The sequence below is a fragment of the Pan troglodytes genome, chromosome 6 (assembly GCF_028858775.2).
Source record: "Pan troglodytes isolate AG18354 chromosome 6, NHGRI_mPanTro3-v2.0_pri, whole genome shotgun sequence".
Classification (NCBI taxonomy): domain Eukaryota; kingdom Metazoa; phylum Chordata; class Mammalia; order Primates; family Hominidae; genus Pan; species Pan troglodytes.
Window position 1 is genome coordinate 38858404 of NC_072404.2, and position 21866 is coordinate 38880269.

The 21866-nt window shown below is 43.0% G+C and overlaps 2 protein-coding genes across 3 annotated transcripts in view; one reads left to right on the top strand and one right to left on the bottom strand.

The window, feature by feature from the left end:
- Positions 1–130: 130 nt before the first annotated feature.
- Positions 131–14774, bottom strand: RP9 (RP9 pre-mRNA splicing factor). The gene is made up of 6 exons (XM_001167713.7): positions 14564–14774; positions 5857–5887; positions 4633–4762; positions 2596–2687; positions 1820–1881; positions 131–756 (listed from the first exon to the last, which is right to left on the bottom strand). Exons 1-6 carry the CDS (start codon positions 14713–14715, stop codon positions 558–560), a joined length of 666 nt encoding a protein of 221 aa, XP_001167713.1. The 5' UTR covers positions 14716–14774; the 3' UTR covers positions 131–557.
- A 75-nt stretch (positions 14775–14849) lies between these two features.
- BBS9 (Bardet-Biedl syndrome 9) overlaps positions 14850–21866 on the top strand; it is a 797962-nt gene continuing 790945 nt past the window's right edge. Inside the window, exons 1-3 of one of the 2 annotated variants that reach the window (XM_063814159.1) lie at positions 14850–15078; positions 17115–17168; positions 19983–20104. The gene's annotated coding sequence lies outside the window, so the exon portion shown is untranslated. Of the gene's footprint in view, positions 15079–17114; positions 17169–19982; positions 20105–21866 lie in introns of those variants that run through there. The other variant, XM_063814155.1, reaches the window with a different exon arrangement.

Consider the following 21866-nt stretch of genomic DNA (forward strand, 5'->3'; position numbering starts at 1 on the left):
TGGTAGACATTGGGGAAGGTAACTGGAGCGGAAAGGAAGTAGAGTTTTCATGATTAAATATTATGTACCTTTTAAATTTGTATTAGGTATTATTTGTACTTATGTATTATTCATAAATAAATACATTCCATTTAAAAAATAAATAATGAGCTTTTATTATTCTCAACAACAGAGAAGACTCCAGCCTGATGTCTATGGGACCTGAGTCCACACTGTGGAGGGCACAAGCTGTGGGAGGGCCTGGAAGACACGCCTCAGAGATTCTCCCAGTCCTGCCACCCTGCGGGAGACACTTCAAAGGAATCGTAAACTCATGTGACCAGCAGGGAGGACAACGATGAAGAAACTTTCCTGCCTAAAATCCAGAGCTAGCACCTGGAAGGAGACACTCCCTCTCCTGGGGTCACATCTTCACTGCAAGGCAGGTGGGAGCTCACTGCTGTGACCCACATATACTCCTCTCTCGGCGTCTCTATCCTGCTGCTTTCTCTGACTGCATCTTCCTCTGTTCCTTGGTCAGTGTTTGAGAAGAGAATGTTGAACAAGTCACATCCTTGTCACTCTGAGTCAGAACCCTCATTTGACTTGGAAGATTTGTGCTTCCGTTTTTTCTTCTTTTTCTTTTCTTTCTTCCTTTTCTTATGCTTTTCTTTCTTCTTCTTTTTCTTGTGTTTCTCTTTACCTTCAGAGGAACTGGAGCTGCTCCTATCTTCATCTGAGGTAGAATCCTCCAGTAACTGTTTTAACTGCTGTATCCTAAACACTCAAAATTGATCAAAGAACAGTGAGTTTTAGCTTTAACTTACAACAGTTTCTTAGATAAATATGTCATTCAAAAGCAGTATAGGATGAAGAATAACCATGTCACAAAGACAGTATTTTTATTTTTACCTGTTTTCTCATTCTTCTCCACCTGAATGCCTACTTTCCGTGACTGTAACCAGTGTACAAGCCACTTTGTATTCTTTTTATTGTCCTAGACATTTCTGCATGTTTCCACAGTCCTTACAATTGTAATTTCTAACAGACGCATACTTTACTAAACCATTCCCCTACTGCTCAATTTCTTAATCTACATCTTTAACAGTTATAATGCCACCAATTTGAAAAAACAAACCCTCCAATTTTTTCCACCTCTCTCTAATCATGTCTAATTTTTTTCTTTTTTTTTTTTTTAGAGACAGGGTCTTCCTCTGTCACCTAGGCTGGAGTGCAGTGGTGCAATCATGGCTTACTGCAGCCTCAACCTACTGGGGTCAAGTAGATCCTCCCACCTCATCCTCCTGAGTGGCTGGAACTACAGGTGCGTGCTGCCATACTTGGCTACTTTTTATATTTTTTTGTAAAGATGGGGTTTTGCTGTATGGCCCAGGCTGGTCTCAAACGCCTGGACTTCAGCGATCCGCTGGCCTCGGCCTCCCAAAGTGTTAGGATTACAGGTGTGAGCCACTGAGCCTGGCCTAAGTATAATTTTTAACAAAAGCTCACATCCCTAAAGACTCTGGAGAAGATAAACTGAATCACATGAAAATATAATTATACTGTACAAGTAGACAGCACAACATGGGTTGCCAACATCAACTGCAGTGGCCAGAGAGCTGGACCAAGCCCATGGCTTTAAGTTAACCCAAGGAGGAGGAGGCTGGCCTGCTCATTCCCCAACATTGGCCTTTTCAGCCATGACTCCTGCACTCCACATATTTTCACAATTGAAGTACCATGTTTACTGCACCATTCCTCTAACACTAGAGTGGTTTTCTCCAACTTTATATAATTTTAAAACTTTAAGGGGATATTGTTATCATCAGGACGACCTCACCTTACGTCCTTTTCATGTCGTTTATTGTCTCGTATAATGTCATACATGGGATCTTCATGTGCCTTAAGGGTCAGAGAAGGTTAAGGTTTGGTTAGGCTTCATGGATCACAAGTTAAATACAATGAAATGCCTATGTTATGAAAACCAGTTTATTTTTTTTTTACTGTTTGATGTAGCTGCATGTTCAACATGTTCTAGGTCACATCACTGAAAACTCATTAAGGCTAAAAAATGGATTTTCCAATTAGAAAAATACAGGAAATGGCTACTCTCAGCACACTGTCTTTGGGGTAGCCCTGCTCTGCAGGAGCAATCACAGAGCTATAACACTGCCACCTCAAAAACAAAAGAAAAATACAGGAAATAACTGTCATCTAAAGAAAAAATATACGGACACTGTAATCTTACAATTTAAAGACATGTACTCTTTAAAGACTGGGAAATTAAATCCCTGATTTTAGTCATGAAACATGACTTTTTTACACAGTAAATTTTAAAAAGTGCGGTTGAATAGATAACAATGTCTGTTTCAGAAAAAAAATCACTGTTCCAAGTTACAAGCAAAGATCACTTTAATAAGAATTCCTTTTTTTTGTAAAAGAGCTAATTTGTCATACAAATGTAATTTAATAAGCATGTAGTTAACAGCACACACTTTGGTCAAAGGGCTTCTGGGAATGTATTTTATGTGAACATTCAAGTTCACTGGTGACTCTGCTTCACTGATTTTCACTATCTCTGATAAATGTAAATTGACACTCTTGGACTTTACTTACCACTCTGAACTGCTCTAACTTTTGGTTGCCTTTGATAAAGAAAGGGCATTCTTTGTCACCCGTTCGGTGACCATACCGTTTGCAACGCCAACCTAAAAACAAAAAGAGAAATATTTCTGTAAGATAACAGTTTCACCTACTCAAGATAAAGAATCAGCAGAATATATTCAAGTTTTTCTTCATTAAACTCTAATTCTAAAACAAAATATAATTATGGACAAGCCATGTAAGATGCCAGAAACAGAGGTAAACTAATTGCTTCCCCAAGCATCCTTTAGTCTTATACCTTTAGGAATAATACTCTATCACCAAGTATTTATGAAGCAATCCAATGGAGAATTACTTCAAAAGGTGAATTTTTTTTTTTTGAGATGGAGTCCTGCTCTGTCGCTCAGGCTGGAGTGCAGTGGCGTGATCTCAGCTCACTGCAACCTCTGCCTCCTGGGTTCAATATATTCTTCTATTTCAGCCTCCTGGGTAGCTGGGATTACAGGTGCGTACCACCACACCCAGCTAATTTTTGTATTTTTAGCAGAGACGGGGTTTTGCCATGTTACCCAGGCTGGTCTTGAACTCCTGACCTCAGGTGATCCGCCCGCCTCAGCCTCCCAAAGTGCTGGGATTACAGGCGTGAGCCACCATGCCCGGCCCAAAAGGTACATTTTTTTTAAAGTGTGTTTCAGTATATTTTTCAGAGTAAATGTTTTCATAAAGTATCTCTGCTTCTCATTTACTATTTTAGACACTATAAAAGCTTCTTTCTCAGGTTGAGTCTGTTCAAAACTCTCACTTTTAAGTAAATAAAATCACAAGTTCTCTTAGAGTATTAATGGTGGCTGGGCACAGTGGCTCCTACCTGTAATCCTAGCACTTTGGGAGGCAGAGGCGGGTAGATCGCTTGAGGCCAGGAGTTCGAGACTAGCTTAGGCAACATGGTGAAACCCTATCTCTACAAAAGTACAAAAAAATTAGCTAAGCCTGGTGGCGCATGCCTGTAGTCCCAGCTATCTCAGAGGCTGATGTGAGATCACCTGATTCTGGGAGGTTGAGGCTGCAGTAAGTTGTGATCACACCACTGTACTCCAGCCCGGGTGACAGAGTGAGACCCTGTTTTCCTGACCCTGGTAGAAGGTTGTTTAATGTGTGGAAAAGGTAAAACAGAGGGTCTCTGGCCAGGGAGACCAGGGAGACATCAGGTAGGTCTGAAGGAAGCTGCTGCAATAGCCACAAAGGGTCACACGAATGAATGAAAAGCAGATGGACACATTTCCAGACTCCCTCCACTCGGCTCCCAGAACACTCATAGTATGGCTTTCCCTCCACGTGGGAGCCTTCTCTGGGAAAATATAACCCACCCAAAGAAGAAAAACTGATAGATACTGAACTCTGAGGCACGTTGTCTTTGCTCTTAACAAATGATCAAGGCAATGAAGCATTCCCATCAACATTCTCAAGGAAACTGATTTTTAAATTAGAATTCAATATCCTGGTAGTTAAAAATCTGTTAAAGACGATTCCAGAAAAGTAAAGGTCTTAACATTTTTATCTTCTATAAACCCATTTTGAAGGTAACTGCCATAGGATTTGTTATACCATAAGGAGAGAATATGATAATAAAGAAGACTCAAGACACAGGAAAATGGGTGATCCAACACGGGAGAGAGGCTAAGGGGACCTGCAAAAAGATGGTGTCTTAGTCAGCTCAGGCTGACATAACAAAATGCCGTATTCTGGGTGGCCTGAACAACAGAAACTGGTTTTCTCATTCATTCTGTAGGTTGGAAATCTGAGATCAGGGTCCCAGCAAGGTGGGTTTGTGGTGAGAGCTTTCTTCCTGGCTTAAGATGACAGCCCTCTTTCTTCTTCACATGGCACGGTGGTGGGGGGTGGGGTGGATGCTTCCTTATCTAGAAGATGGAGAACGTGCCTTGGCTCTAAGAGGGCTGTGATGAGAACAAGTTAAATAAAAGAAGTAAACACTCTTTGTAAATTGTGGCATGTAAGTTGCATGGATTAGGGAAACTCTCCCACACTCACACTGCATAACTTTGACTTCTTTCCCCAGTGGCATCCAAAGTCCTTTAGTTGGTGCATGAGCCAGAAATTCCCTGGCGTGTTCATTGCCTGGTACATCTGGTATGCAATCTTCTGGCTTAGTCTCATCTTCCTAAAAAAGGGAACAAGGTGTAAACAGCATGGCAAGAGCGCTGGGATTCTCTCCTGCTCCCCTTGGAGCCACCCTTGCCTGGCTTTTTCCTGGGCTTCCGGTGCCAACATCATCTTAGTTACCCCTCAAAACTACAAAAAAAGACAAGTTACACCTGATTGAAAAAACAGGAAACAAATGTACCAGAAGAACTATACCAAAAACAATGTAGCTGTTCTTAGAGAAAAGTTACTGGTGAAGCAGAAAAATCTGTCCTTATATAGCAATGACTGGGGAGCTCCAAATAAGATTCTAAGATTAAAAAAAAAAGTTTCACTACCTCAAAATGTAGAATTAAAGTAAACCAGGCTTCCTGGAATAATAGAAATGGCCTGTTATGCTAGAATAGTTTATTATACCCTGAAGGCCCTGTCATGTTTTACAGTCACACACATGCTATATCTCTGATGTGCATTTTTACCACTCAATAACTGCATTTACAATTAATGTGTTTTCAAACTTTTGGATTTTTTTCAAGTTTCTATGAATATTAAATTTACAATAGACTCACGTTTTTAAAGAATATTTCTTCGCTGAGAGTTATGAAACAGCAAGTTTTCTTTGCCGTGGCCTGCCACTCTAAGTCTCCCTCGTGCACACACACCCTGGCACCTTGGCCAGGGAGCTGCAGGAGGGATGCCTGTACCAGGGAGCGGGACTGGATAGCTGTCAGATCTCCTCAGAGTTTACTGCTCTCTGAGCTGCTGAGCTCAAGAAACCAGCAGAGGATGGACCGAGGGGCTGAGCCGGGTGAGGCCAACAAGGAAAAGGAGCTTAGAGATGCCATCCCCAGGAAGAGAGAAGAGGGGCATGGCCAAGGAATCCACGTGGGCCTGCACTGGTTCTTCGGGGAAGGGAAACATGGCTGATGACATTTCTGCAAAGGCAGAGGCTTGTGACAAAACTAAAAATTATGACCCCTCATTCATCTGCAGGAAAAGAAACAGGCTTTTGGTAAAAGGAGATTTAACATCATGCAATTATTTTTCATAACAAGTTACTGAGTCTACAAGTATGTCTTGTGGAATAACCAAGAGTACAAACTTCACACTAACCTTGATAAGCCCAGGAGGAGGTTTTTCATAACTGGAAAACAAAAAACAAAACCTTATCAACCATGTTAATGTAAACATAACACGTCAAGTTACTGCAAAAAAGGGGCTGTAGGATTTTTAATCAGAGATTTTAGCAACAATAAGCTTTTATCACTGGTTTGCAGACGAGCAATCACCTGAGAAGAGCAGAACGCTTCTCCTCCCTGTGCTGAGCGGCACCTGCCATCTAAGACTGGCCAGGCCATCCTTATTTCCATCCAGGGACTGAACCCAGAGGAGACCCAGAATGCTGAGCACGCAAGTCTCCAGATGGGACAGGCAGCGAGATGGGAAGGAAATTCTGAAGGCGAGGTGTTTGTGCACTCAAAGAGCAACTCTCAGGCTCCTAAAGCAATTTGTACCTCCTCCCAAAAGAGTAATATGCAAATATTTTTAGCTCAGGTCTGTCCCTTGACCCTTTAAACCTTTAGGGAAGTTTTTTTTTTTTTTTTTTTTTGAGACAGGGTCTTGTCGTGTTGCCTAGGCTGGTCTCAAACCCCTGGCCTCAAGCAATCCTCCCACCTCAGCCTCCTGAGTAGCTGGGACTACAGTTGTGTACCATGGCACCATGACACCTGGCTCTCTCATTTTAATACTTCAGAATGGCTGCAACATAGAGAAACACTTAATGATTTAATGTTTTCTTCATTCGGACTCTCGTCTTATGCATAGTTTAAGGGACCCTTTAGAAGACAATGAATATTGGAAAAGGGAGTCAAGAATAGACAAAGGGAAAAGTGAAAAAATTTTCATTCAGCCAGGCGTGGTGGCTCGCGCCTGTAATCCCAGCACTTTGGGAGGCCGAGGCGGGCAGATCACTTGAGGTCAGGAATTCGAGACTAGCTTGGCCAACATGGTGAAACCCCGTCCCTACTAAAAATACAAAAATTAGCTGGGCGTGGTGGCGGGTGCCTGTAATCCCAGCTACTCGGGAGGCTGAGGCAGAAGAATTGCTTGAACCTGGGAGGCAGAAGTTGCAGTGAGCTGAGATCACGCCATTGCACTCCAGCCTGGGATACAGAGTGAGACTCTGTCTTAAAAAAAAAAAAAAATTCATTCTCCCCTTCTGTAAGATGTGGGAGAAAGCAACTTGATGGACAATGGATGAGAAATACTACCAATCCCGGATCTGTTCCCTCAAGATTAAATAGTAAACAACTGTGTATTAACAGGATTAGCTTTGTAAGTGTGGTACAGTGCTTTCCCAAAGTAGGTGCTTACAATATTTCTAACAAAAAGCTGTGGCATGACATAGGCCTAACGGAGCAAAAACAATGGAAATCTGCACAACTTGTGAAGATGATACAGTTTATCTGTAGCCATTCATTAGAAACATTAATGCTATACCTTATGCATAGAGACTAGAAGGAGCTTGACAGTAAAGTCTATAAATCCAAAAATCCAATAAATGAATCCTTTTGAGCCACAAGCATTATACAAAAAATATATGGCCAATCGAACTGAGATCCAAATTCTCAAAAAAAAGTAACTGTTCTTGCCAAGATGAAAATGAGTGTGATGCAATTGCACATTTGGAAATATAATATTATCAGCCATGTCATTCCCAAAGTCCATTTTACAAGTGGTTTCACAAGTTTAAAGAAGGGTGGTTCATGTTGTTTCCCGGGGCTGAACAATTCATTAATGTACTATACTCAAAAATATATTTCTGAAAGTAGTATTTAACTACTAAATACAGATTAGAAAACTGAAGTATGTTCATGCACAGTTTAGGTTCTACAGTGTGACAGTTAAGAGGTATGCATTTATCTTTGCAGTCACTGTCACCCAAGCTGGAGTGCAGTGGCGTGATCACAGCTCACTGCAGCCTTGAACTCCTGGGTTCAAGCATTCCTCCTGTCTTGGCCTCCCAAAGTACTGGGATTGTATACATGATCCACCGTGTCCAGCTGCAGTTAATTCTTAAGATAAAAAAAAAAGTTGATTGAGATGCATTATTTTGTGCCATCTGAAAAGCCTTACTTAGTCATTCAGACTGTACTAACTTTCTCTGAGTAGGAAGAAGACCACAGTTATGTCTGAGACACGCTTTCTTCTCAAGTGTGTATAGAGTAAGAAATCTTTTGTTAAGTGTTTCAAATTACTCTTTCTGTTGACTGTTGAGATGGGTTTTCTTTGAGAAGAGTCCCTAATGCAAGTGTACTCCATTCCACACAATTGTTCCTGCAGCTGCATCCAAGGGGCTGCGTGGCAGAGGTGAAACTGCCACATACACCCAGAAGGTCCACTCTGTTATGCCTGGCAGCCCAGGAGCTATTGAGTGACAGAGAGTGTTGGAGCAGGTGGAAGCCTCGGATGCCCTCAGGGGCCTGGCAGGCAGGGTCACTGAGGGAAAACTGTGGTGGAGACTCAGGAGACTCCATCACATCAGGGATGAAAAGATTTGAATTCAATTTATAAAAGAGCACTGTGGGGCTTCCCATTTAACATGGCCAACTGACCAACATGCTTATCTATCTCCTTCCCCAGATGCTTTAAAAATGACAGTGAAAAAATAAAAAGGCCATAAAGATATCCCAAAAGGAGGCAACAGTTTTCAACAAATTTGGGAAAGTGGAAATAGCAATGGACTTCCTGGGATGGAAGAAGTAACACTTTTCAGAAGATGAGGCTTCCTTCCTATAGCCAGGAGGCTGCCTGCCCAACACTTGAAGGAGGCTGCAGGGTTAGCCTCTCCAACTCAGCAACACTGGCAGCCAGGCAGAGATCCCTGGCCCCCAAGCAGAGGACTCAAGACCCTTCTCTAGAGGAACTTAGGGGCCACAGAAAAAAATCTCCAACTACTGACATTTGGAAGTCTCTTGATAAAAAGGGTACCCTGCAGCATGAGCGCCCTATCATGAAGCTATCTGATCAACAAACAACACCTTCTCTCTTTTTTCTCTCCCACACACAGCTGCCCTTGACAAGAGCTGTATAGCGCCTACTCTTAAATGAGTTGAGGCCAGAGCAGCGGCTCACGCCTGTAATCCCAGCACTTTGGGAGGCTGAAGTGAGAGGATTCCTTGAAGCCAGGAGTTTGCGACCAGCCTGGGCAACACAGTAAGATTCCATCTCTAAAAAAAAAAAAGTGTAAAAAAACTAGCTAGCTGTCATGGTATGCACCTGCAGTCCCAGCTACTCTGTAGGCTGATTCAGGGGGGATCACTTGAGCCCAGGAAGTCGAGGCTGTAGTGAGTTATAATCGTGCCACTGTGCTCCAGCCTCGGTGACAGAACGAGAGCTTGTCTCTAAAAAACACAAAACAAAACAAAATATGGTTGAGATTCAAGAATACCGAGATATTAGAGAAAAAAAAATTACTAAATGGAAGACAGCAATCAAAATAAAAAGCAAACAAGAAATAGAGGCAATGTAGGGAACAAAAGACAACAAAAAAGAAAAACGAGTGAGTATCCTCATAGATGAGTGAAGATATTTCACTTATGAAACAAGAACAGGATAATATAAAAAACAACTTGCAGAATGAGAAAAAGCTTTTTGATTTAGAACTATAACAAATATGTTTAGTAGAGAAAAAGATACATCTACAAAGTACAATGAAAATACAAAGACAGAAGAGATAGAGCAACAGAAAATCAACAGAAGGAAAAAACAAAATTGGGGAGAGGAAGTAAGACATAAATTTATATATGTAGTTAATGCATTCATGACATGTCAAGAAAAAAAGAGTCAACTGCACAAACTGGGGAACAACACACACTGGGGCCCACTTGAGGGTGGAGGGCAGGCGGAGGGTGAGCATCAGAAAAAATAACTCTTGGGTACTAGGCTTTGTACCTGGGTGATGAAATAATCTGTACAACAAATCCCCATGACATGAGTTTACCTGTATAACAAACCTACACAGGTACCCCTAAACCTAAAATAAAAGTTAAAAAAAAAAAAGTCAATTGGAAAAGACTAACATTATCATGAAACTTCAGGATGGCAGCAATATAGTTTCTTAACGTTTAAGGGTGAGGTGAACTTGAACAGGTAACTTATAAAAGAAAGGGAGTCAGAATGGCATCAAACTCCTTAGCAGTTTTGGAAGCTAGAAGATAGTGATGTACTATCGCCAAAACTGAGTGAAAATTGTTGTTACTATTTTCCTCCTGCCTCAGCCTCTGGAGTAGCTGGGACTACAGGTCCATATCATTGTGCCTGGCTAATTTTTAAATTTTTTGTAGAGACAGGGTCTCACATTGTTGCCCAGGCTGGTCTTGAACTCTTGGCTTCAAATGATTCTCCTGCCTTGGCCTCCCAAAGTGTTGGGATTACAGGTGTGAGCCAGCATGCCCAGCCCCAAAATGATTTTTGACCTGTAATTTTATACCTAGTCAAATTATGTACCAAGTTTCAGGATAGAATAAAGACATCTTCAGATACGCAAGGTGTCAAAAACTTTACCTCCAATGCACTCTTTCATAGGAAGTTGCAGAATTGGCTTTGGTAAAATGTGAGAGTAAACATATAAAGAGGAAGACATGGAATCCAGGAATGAGATGCAAGATAGGAGAGTGGGAAAGGATGCCCTAGGACCACTGCTGGACCAGGTCTAAAAAGTAACCAGTGTACTGAAGGACAACAGATTGAAGAGTCTAGGTAAAAAATGAACTGACTAATTACCTGATATGTAGTTATGTGTGGAAAAAGTACTATTGGGGCTCAGAAAATGATACCCCAAAGTATGGTGCTTTGGCATGCTGAGTACTTTGAACTAAATGAGATTAGAGAAGGCCTCAGAAGACAGTTGCTCTCTGACCTTCTCTTGCCCTCCTGTCTCCTGCCCTTCTTTCTTCCCCAAAGCAGTCAAGAGAGGCCAGAATTCCTCTTTTCCACAAGTGGGCCATAAAAACTAGAACAAGTCTCCTACAAAGCAAGCCAGAACCCCTACAAATAACTTTAATTTTTTTTTTTAAAGAAGATAAAATCTCAGTGGAACTTTTAAAAAAATATTTAAAATAATAATAATAAACTCCTACAAATATTACCCTAACATTTCCTTGCCTTTCTGTGTCAGAGCTGGCCATAAAAACATTAGCTGACCTACCTTGTTTGATAGATCAGGACCCCTCATTCCAGAAAGGGTCCTGCCCCATATCTGGGAGGAAGTAATCGTACACAGAGAGGCCTGAAAAATCTGAATAGACAGGGCTTGCTGGATTTTCCCTATGACCACTGTATTATACCCTTTTTTGTCTAATCTTATTTCTACACTGCTATACATTCTTCATCCAAACTAAGCATAAAAATAGTTTCCTCTGGGTCTCTGGGTCTTCCTTTGTCAACGTTCCCATGTCACATAAAACTTTGATTAAATACATTTGTTATGCTTTTTTCTTGTTGACCTATTTTTTGTTATAGGAGTATCTGCTGTGACTCCTATGATAGGTAAGGAAAGATACCTTTTCACCTTTATGGTACTCAGATTTTGGAGACATTGGGGGAAAAACAGCAGTAGAAAATTAAGTAAGTGAAAAACAAAGGCTCTTATTAACTACTTAAAAGTTAACAATAGTATAGAAAGCAAAATAAATCAGAGTACACTACTTGGCTCAAAGTGAGTAATAATTCATAGTTATATTGCTGTTTTTTGTTTGTTTGTTTGTTTTTGAGACAGGATATCACTCTGTTGCCCAGGCTGGAGTCCAGTGGTGCAACCATGGCTTATTGCAGCCTCAACCTCCCAGGCTCAAGCAGATCTTCCCACTTCAGCCTCCCAAGTAGCTGGAACCACAGGCATGTACCACCATGCTTGGTTAATTTCTTTTTTCCTTCTTTCTTGCAGAGATAAGGTCTATAAATGCTGCCCAGGCTGGTCTAGAACTTCTGGCCTTAAGCGATCTTCCCACCTCTACCTCCCAAAATGCTGGGATTATAGGCGTGAGCCACAGAGCCCAGCCTAGTTATAATAATGTTAATACTAAGCATTCGTTTAGCAAAAATTGCTATGATGGAACTATACTGGAAGATTGGAAACAAGAAGGGTAGGTAAAGAACTAAATCCTTACTGTGACAAGAAGTTAAGAGGTATGTCTAAGATGTTGAATTGATGTAAACAGTATAAATATACAATTTAGGAATATACAGTTGGTGGGCGCAGCGGCTCACGCCTATAATCCCAGCACTTTGGGAGGCTGAGGTGGGCAGACCACTAGGTCAAGAGATCAAGACCATCCTGGCCAACATGGTGAAGCCCCATCGCTACTAAAAATATAAAAATTAGCTGGGCATGGTGATGCACACCTGTAGTCCCAGGTACTTGGGAGGCAGAGGCAGGAGAATCGCTTGAACCCAGGAAGTGGAGGCTGCAGTGAGCCAAGACTGCACCACTGCACTCCAGCCTGGGTGACAGAGCGAGACTCCATCTCAAAAAAAAAAAAAAAAAAAAAAAAAACCCCAAAAAAACAAAACAGTTAAATCCCAGAAGTAAAACCTAAAAGTTTACACAGAGAAGCCTGGTTTGGGAGGGGGAAGAGGGACACAGGGAATATGAGTGGTTACTGAGGAGTTGGGCAGCCTATTGCTATTTTTTGGTAGCACTTTTAGTACTATTTGAATTTTAAAACTACATATTACTGTGGTATAAATACAATTTAAAGCTCAAACAAGATTCTGAACTGGCCAAAGCAAATGTCTCAACGGCTCATTCAGTTTTAAATCTCAGAAACTGGAAAAATCCCACCAGTCAATCAAACACCTGGGTTCAGCTCTAGATTTGCTGGTTAACTAACTGGTCAATGTATGCTTGATCACATGACTTAACCACTGTTCCTCCATTTTTTCATCTGTAAAAGTAGGTTATAATCTCTCTCATCTGTGAAAAAGCTCTCTGAGCTACAAATAAGTGGAATTAACCATCCTCTAGCATCCTACAGCTAAATATATTGAGGGCTGGGCAGGGCCAGGCATTCTGGTGCTTATGCTAGGGGAAGATCTTTGAACACCTGACTTCCCTGGGAGACCAAGAGCGCCAAACAGTGACTTGAAAGGGCCAGGACTGCCCTGTAACATGGATGCCCACAATGCAGGGTCTCTATCCTGCATCCCCTGCCCTGCTAAGGGGAAAAGTCGTTCAGAGCGGGCCACACTGGAAAAAGAGCAGGCCAGGTCCCAACATAGGAATTTATCTCACATCAAACCTCCCAGAAGGTTAATTATAAAGGATTTTAACTCTTTGAGGACTTTTTCTTATATGAATTATGTTTTTTAAAAGTAGACAAATTAAACTTTACTTGAGCAAAGAACTGTTTTCAAAGAGGGCACCCCCCATAACCAGAATAGGTCCAGAGCAATTCTCAGGCTGCCACCTGGTGGGATAACATTTATGGACAGGAAAAGGAAAGTGATGTACAGAAAAGCAAATGAGGTAGAGAAATAGCTGGATTCCATACAGCCTGGCGTTTGCCTTCTTTGAACAGGGTTTCAAAGGCTGACCACCTGTGACGGCCTGAAAATCAGCTGCTGTGATTGTCTGAGACTCAGGTACTTATAACAGTAGGTTACAGTCTGTTTACACATCTACTTAGGTTACAGTTCACTAAGTACAGAGAAACTTTTAGGCTAAACTTAAAATATTCAAGGAGGCAGCGTCAGGCTATACTTAACACCTACTTAGCACAGGTAACTAGAAGTGGCTAAAACAGAAACGAATTCTTGAATAACTGAGTGAATGCCACACTTAGAAAAGGTTGTTTTATGCAGCTAATTATAGAATCACAGACAAGAACTGAAAGAGTTGCTGCCTGAACTTTTCACCCGAGGTCTGTGTTAGAATTTAGGAAACGCCACCCTGATAAATGACTGCAAAAGACAAGAATGCACCATCCCCAAACATGCCACCCTGGCATATTGATGACTTTGAGCTATAAGTAACAGAACCAAACAACACAGGATAACTTATTCAGCTACCCCTCAACTGCCTAAAATAAAGTATGACTGCTTTTTTTCCTTTTGTTCTTATTATTTTTCGACTCGCCTGTTGTAAACAGAAATTTACACCTATAAAGGAAATTTTCTGTAGTAAATGTATCTGTATCAGGAAGACAGCTGCTTGGGGGCAACTTTTATCGCCTGAGCGCCTTATCGGGATAACAAAGCAACCTTTATTCACCATACACTTCCCCCATCACCCTTCCATAAGGTCTCCACCACGCCCCAAAAGGCCCACGCCCCTATTCCCTGGCCTTCTTTGTCTCCCACTTTTGTGGCCCTCTAGTGCATGGGTACATAATTAAAAGTTTTTCTCCTGTTAATCTGTCTTATGACAATTTAATTTGGGGCCCAGCTTAAGAACTTAGAAGGGTAGAGGGAAACCATATTTCCTTCCCCTACATTTGAATCTTTACACCACACTCTCCCGGGTCATTTGGACTCTCCTGGAACCCCCTGGAGCTAGGGAAGCGCAGGGCCTCCCAAGTCAGATTCTGCTTGGTGCCGAGCGGCAGTTGGCTCCCTGAACGCCCCGCCAAGAGGATGGACTTCAAGTCCTTGACCGCGGCGCCCGACATCGGTCGCCCGCACTAGGCTCCTGCCGGGCCCGGCCCCCCTGCCTGCTCGCGGGGGCTCGGAGAACCCGGCCTAGAGCCCACCGCGGCGTCCCGCGCCCCGGGCCCCTGGCTTCAGAAGACTGGCCGCGCGCGGACGGCAGCTCGGGACTCACAAGGACTCCAGGTGCTTGAGCTGCTGCAGCTGCTGCGCGTCGTGTCGCCGCCGCTTCTGCTCCCGACGTCGCTGCAGCTCCTGCTCCGGAGGCTCACGCGGCCGCCGCGCGCCCGCAGCCCCCGCGTCCTCGCGCCCAGGCCGGGACGACATGTCAGCCCCCGCAGCGCCGCTCGGGCAACCCCGGCGGCGCGGCTCCGGCGGCGGCGGCGGCGGCAGCCAAGAGAGCACTTCCTCCGCGCGGCGGTCGCGGGGCTTCGCAGCGCCCCCTCCCGCCGCCGCCCCGCAACTAACCCCGGCGGCCCCGAAGTCTCAGCCTCGGCCGCCCGATCCCCGCCTCCCCGCGCCGGGCCCCAAGTCAGGGGCTCCGGGTCTCGGGCCCAGCCGCCAGGCGGGCTGCTGCGGGTGGGTGGGGAGCGCCGCCTAGCTGGAGCCGAAGCGGGGCGAGGCGCTAGTTGGGAGCCTGGGTGAGCTTCCCGGAGCCTGGAGGTTCCCGCCCGGCCACACCCACCTCAGGTATACTAGCAACAGTCACATAGGGATGAGCAGATGAACTGTATTCATAAAAAAATGTTCAAATTAGCCAGGCGTGGTGGCGGGCGCCTGTAGTCCCAGCTACTTGGGTGGCTGAGGCAGGAGAATTGCTTGAACCCAGGAGGCAGAGGTTGCAGTGAGCCGAGATGGTGCCCCGGCACTCCAGTCTGGGCGAAAAAGCGAGATTGTCTCTCAGAAAAAAAAAAAAAAAAGTGTTCAAAAAGTGAAATGTATAAACATATAATTATGTTCGGTAATAGTGTGCACCCAGCTTTATAACTGCGGTCATCTGATATACCATGAGAGACAACCTAACTCTTTTGACAGGATGGGTCACCATGACGTCACCACTGTGCCAGTCACCCGAAGAGCCAAGATCCTGAGAAATTTCATCTTTCACAAATGCAGATGTACAGAAAAGACACTTATTTATTTATCGAGGAAATTTCTACATTTTTGCATATATGTAGAATGCTTATACAGTCGCCATTGTAATAATGAGCTTTGATTGAGTCATATTTGCAAAAAATGCATAAAACAAATTTGAACTCTCTAAAAGTCTTTATATAGTTGATGCCTCCAGTATTAGAAATGATGTTAAGATGTAATACATAGCATAGTGAATTGTAAAACATAATGCTGACAATTTACAATAATGAAAAAGCTAAAAGAGAAAATAGAAAAACGAAAGCAAACTAAAAAGAAAATTCAACATAGAAAAAGTGTATTGCAGGGATAGATTATGGGCAATTGCATGGCGATTGTCCACATGAACTGCCCAACTTTTATGATGATTAACATATTTTGAAGTCTTGCATCATGATGAATAGCTTTTTTTTTTTTCTTTTAGGACATGGCTCTCCTCGATAATACAGTCTCATTAATTTTCTATGTGATACTGCTCTTTCCAAAATTCTTTTTAACTTTTTGAAGTTTTTTATTTTGTAGAGATGGGGTCTCGCTATGCTGCTTAGGCTGGCCTTGAACTCCTGGCCTCAAGCAATCCTCCTGCCATAGCCTCCCAAAACACTGGGATTACAGGTGGGAATCACTGCACCTGACTGTGAAATTATTTTGTGATTTGATATTCTCTGACTTCTCTTTGTGCTTTCTTTCTGTTGTACCCTCCTGTCCATGAACCCCTCTGTTTTTCATTTTATTCTTCTGCCCCCTCCTAAGACACCAGAGATTCATTCTTGAGGCCAGTCAAGCAGCCTTGGTGTTGGCCCACTTGTGGTGGGGCAGCTGCAGTTGGTCCTTAGTCTGTGCTACTGGACAGGTTTTAAACCTTTCAGAATGGAGCAACTAAAAAAAGAATAGATTTTCTCCTGCTTGTTTTGATCACCCTTCACAGTGTAATCTTGACACCATTGTTTTGCTGCTAAGGTGTATTTTTACAAGCTCTTATCTTACCAGTGACCTTTCCCCACTGGGGAGATGAGGAGAGGAAAAAAGTAGGAGAAGGGAAAGATCACATGGCTAGATTAGAGAGTACAATGCAAAATCTTTCTTTTTTTCCTACCCAAAATACAAGTCTTCAAGGAACTCTCATGGTGAAGTGGACCCTCAGGCGTGCACGCCTACGGTCTTCTGCAGCGCAGTAGAAACATGAGAATCCCTTTGGTCATGCACTAAAAACAGCTGTTAAAATTACTTCTAGGGCCAGGAATGGTGGCTTGTGCCTGTTGTCTTAGGTATTTGTGGAGCTTAGGTGGGAGGATTGCATGAACCCAGGAGGTGGAGGCTACAGTGAGCCATGATCGTGCCACTGCACTCCAGCCTGAGTGACCGAGTGAGCCCCTGTCTCAAAAAAAGGAAAATTATTTCTATCCGTCAATAGTTGCTAACCAGTAGGATCGGAGGGAAAATGGCAATGTGCTTTACTTTAGGCTTGCAGGTACGAAAGACTGAGGGAGGAAGGTCAGACACCAAACTTAATTGGTATTCTGGGGCAAATATTTGGCAACTGAGTTGACATTTCTCCTTCTCTTCCTTGCTACCCCTTTGATTTTGTTCAGGAATCATACAGGAAGCTGGTTAGAGAGTGGAGGCCTCTTCATTCCTCTCTAGAGGTGAGTCTTGACTTGTCTTAAGCCAGTCATAGTAATTTTGTTCTCGTTTCCACTGATTGTTTTAGCAATGGACCTGTGGTGCAATTTTAGCCAATGAGGTATGAGGAGAGGTCGGATGGAGGTGGCTTTCAGTGTAAGGTTGTCCTTGCTCTTAATAAATGATGCTTGGGAGTGTCAAAGATCCCCTTTCTGCCTCCAGATGTTGTTGCCTGCAACCCCCAGAGGATGGCAGAGGACAGAAGGAGACCCCTGGGTCCTTGGGGATGTGATAGAGACATTTGATCAACCAGTCCTGGTGTTGCTACCTATCCATACTTCTCATTCTGGGAGATAGTACATTTCTTTATTATTGAAGTGCTTTTGAGTTGGGTCTTCTATTACTCACAGATAAATGTGATTCTTTACATTTATATAGTGCTGTGCAGATCTCCCCCTGCCCCCATATGTTCTCCCAGTTGATTCTCACAGAAACCCTATGGGGGCATGCAAGACAATGTAAGATAAGGAAATTGAGGCTCAGAAGGAGAGTGTGGCCCTGCAACCAAAATGGTCTGATTTCTAGTCCAGAGTTTTTCATCAACCCTCATGAATTTAGGTGTGTCGGAATAGTGGGAGTGGGAGAATCTCTTGGAAACCCTTGGAGAATCTCTTGGTAAAGAAGAGGATAGGAAGCTGCTGGAAACAAATTTCCGTGATGTCCCATTGGCCTCAAATCGGCTCAGATGGACTTTTGGGGATGTTTTTTCATTCCATTTATTTATTTAATAATTAAAAACAATACAGATGGGGCCCTGTTATGTTGATGGGAGTGAGGAGGTATTTTTCCTCAGCTGGCCTTTTCCCTCTCCTTCCCTCCCCTTCCCTTCATTTTTTTGAGACAGGGTCTCACTCTATTGCCCAGGCTGGAGTGCAGTGGTGCGATCTCTGCTCACTGCAACCTCCGCCTCCCAGGTTCAAGGGACTCTTGTGTCTCAGCCTTTCAGGTAGCTGGGACCACAGGCGTGCGCCACCACGCTGGGCTAATTTTTGTATTTTTAGCAGAGACGGGGTTTCACCATGTCGGCCAGGCTGGTCTCGAACTCCTGACCTCAACTGATCTGACCAAGGCTAGTCATTTCTTTAGCCATCCTGTGTGTGCCAAGCAAAAGTTAACAACTGGCATAGCTTAGCCTCCAGGGTTTACTGTTCTCAAAATCACAGTAGTTTTCTGATTCACAAAACTGCCTTTATTTCAGACTCAATGAAAGGTGGAAACCTTTTTTTTAGGGCCTGGCCTTAGTGGATTACGTTGGATTTTACCATTAACACTTGAGGTTCTTGTACTGTCTGAGGGGGATTTGACAGAACCTGGTTTACTGACTTTGATTCAGACCAGTCCTTTTTCAGATCCCTTTCTCCCCGCTCTTCCATGCTGCTTCCCATGCCCACCTTGGCCTCAGATTTTGCTGTTCCTCTCATTGTGTCCTTCTGTCTGATTTTACCACATTTTCTGGTCCCTGCCTCTGCATTCTCTCACTGATTGTTATCTTGTTTTTCTCTCCCTGCCATTTTTCTCTCTCATTTCCCCTCTTTTTCTTATTCCGTTAACCTTTCATTCCTTCTAGTCCCTGTCTCACGTTTGTGTGAAAGTTAGTTGTACAAATTGGGTAATTTTTGTCATACTCAAGTAAAAGAGAATCAAGGGGTCAGGGGGGAAAAGCACTTGGGGTCACAGGACCTGCTCCAAGAATTAAATTTTCCAGAAGCCCAGCAGCTAAAATGGACTGCTGTAACTCTAAGATCAGTTTTACCTGGTAGCTGCTGAAACGGCCTGCCCTGGCTCTGCGACTGGTTTTAACTACTGCGGTCACTCACCTATCAGAGCTTGCCGGCTCCCAAAAGCTTCTTTAGTGCCAATGAGCTTCCTTCCTTCCTTCCTTCCTGCCTCCCTCCTTCTCTCCCTCTCTCCCTCCCTTTCTCTCTCCCTTCTTTCTTTCCTTCCTTTCCTTTTTTTGACAGAGTGTCGCTCTGTCACCAGGCTGGAGTGCAGTGGCGCAATCTCGGCTCACTGCAACCTCTGCCTCCCGGGTTCAAGTGATTCTCTTGCCCCAGCCTCCCGAGTAGCTGGGACTACAGGCGCGTGTCTCCATGCCCAGCTAATTTTTGTGTTTTTTGTAGAGATGGGGTTTTACCATGTTGGCCAGGCTGGTCTTGAACTCCTGACCTCGTGATCCGCCTGCCTCAGGCTTCCAAAGTGCTGGGATTACAGATGTGAGCCGCCATGCCCAGCCTGAGATTTCTTTCAAAACACTACATAACATTTGTCTGTCTTTCTTATTTATTTATTTATTTTTAATTTTGTATTTATTTTTATTTTTTTGAGACGGAGTCTTGCTCTGTTGCCCAGGCTGGAGTGCAGTGGCGCAATCTCGGCTCACTGCAAGCTCCGCCTCCCGGGTTCACGCCATTCTCCTGCCTCAGCCTCCCGAGTAGCTGGGACTACAGGTGACCCGCTACCACGCCTGGCTAATTTTCTGTGTTTTTAGTAGGGACGGGGTTTCACCGTATTAGCCAGGGTGGTCTGGATCTCCTGACCTCGTGATCTGCCCGCCTCAGCCTCCCAAAGTTCTGGGATTACATGCATGAGACACCATGCCCGGTCAACATTTCTCTTTCTGATAAAACTTTCAACCTTCTCTTTGTTCATCTCACATACCAAAGACCACCTGGTCTATGTGTATGCCCCGAATTGTGATTATTGCTTCCCTAATAAAACGTTTTAACCTTTGAGATTCATCTGTCTATAGTATTTGACTTAAACATACTTGGTGTCAGAAGCATGGATCCAAAGCTGCTTCGCCTTGGGGAAAATCCCAGCCTCTGGAACTATGATGAGATGTGCCTACACTCGAACCCCTGGAGCCTCCTGCTTCCCTAAGCTGCCTCTTTTCCCTTTGGTGAGTCTCTCTTTGACCAGACTTCTGACTTTGGTCAAATGGTGTTTTATTTGGAATTTGGTTGAAGAGAGCCTTCCCCGCTTTTTTTCCGGGAGGCATCTTTCCTCCTCTGTTTGGGAGCTCTCCTGCTGGGAGGGGTCATCATCTTCCTGTCAGTTTCAGCTGGGAGGTTTAGGTGTAGGGATTTCCCCTTACTTGGAGAAGGCGGCTTATTGTCCTTCTTGGTAAGTATGTATTTTATTTTCTGTCTGTGTGGCTTTGGTGTATTCAGTCCTTGTGTTTTAATTTGTTTTTGTGCATTTGGCAATAAAATGAATCATCTAGATCAATTTAGTTAGAAATGGGAAGTCAGAGTTTCACAGCATGCCAAAATATTATCTGGGACTCCAGCTGGTAACATGTTGAAACATTATGGGATCATTCAGACAGTCTATTATTCTTCAAACTAAACTAAGACACCAGCAATAAAATCATACACTTCAAATAATACTTATATCTCAATTGATATCTTGAGGCTCAAAAAATTCTCATGACTCAAAGATTGCCTTTTTATAAAACACTGGCACAAAACTGGCAGAGACTCTTTTTTTCAGGATCTTTTTCTACAATTGCTTCTATCCTTCTCTAAACTAAACTGTTTCTTCCAAAACTCCTCAGCTATTGTGACATACTATTTAAGTAACAACACAAGAAAACCAACAGATTCAAAAGAAAATCATTTCGACCCTTGTGCTGTTTCTTAAGAATAAAAGATGAAATTCCCATATAAAAGAAGTCTTCCCTATACTAAAAGGAATGGCAACTTTTTTTTTTTAAACCTCAGACTGGCAACGGATGGCACATCTCACACACCTGTGTGAGCACGCAATCATCATGAACTACAAAAAGGTTGAGGAATGGCAGCATTCTCATCTTCAAGGACAAATAATATGCTGTGCAGACCTTGTTAGAATAACTCTTATCTTTTGGGCCTCCTGACATAATCCAGTCACAGTTTCACAGCTAATTTTTATTTGTCCAATCTGGTAATTGACTTAAACTGCTCTACCCAAAACTTGGTTCTCCACCTTCATATTATTACCTATTTAAAAAGTCTTAAAGGTTAGCCTTATCTGATTTTTTCAGAAACATAATTTGGATCCAACTGTCTTTTATAAACTTGTGAGTCCATATATATATATATAATTGTTATTTTTAATTTTTGTGGGTACATAATATGTGTTAATATTTATGGGGTACATGTTTTGATACGGGCATGCAAAACTTAATAATTACATCATGGAGAATGGGGTATCCATACCCATAAGCATTTATCTTTTGTGTTACAAACTCTTTTAAAATGCACAAATAAGTTATTATTGACTATACTCACCATGTTATGGTGTCAAATGGTAGGTCTTATTCATTTTTTCAATTTTTTTTATTTTTTATTTTTCTTACCCGTTAACTATCTCCACCACCTCACTGTGCTTCCCAGCCTCTGGTAACCTTCCCTACTCTCTATATCCATGAGTTCAATTGCTTTGATTTTTAGATCCTACAAATAAGTGAGAACATGCGATGTTTGTCTTTCTGTGCCTGGCTTATTTCACTTAACATAATGGTCCCCAGTTCCATCTATATTGTTGCAAATGACAGGATCTCATTCTTCCTTTATGGTTGAATAGTACTCCATTGTGTATATGTACCACATTTTCTTTATCCATTCATCTGTTGATGGACACTTAGGTTACTTCCAAATCTTGGCTATTGCAAACAAACA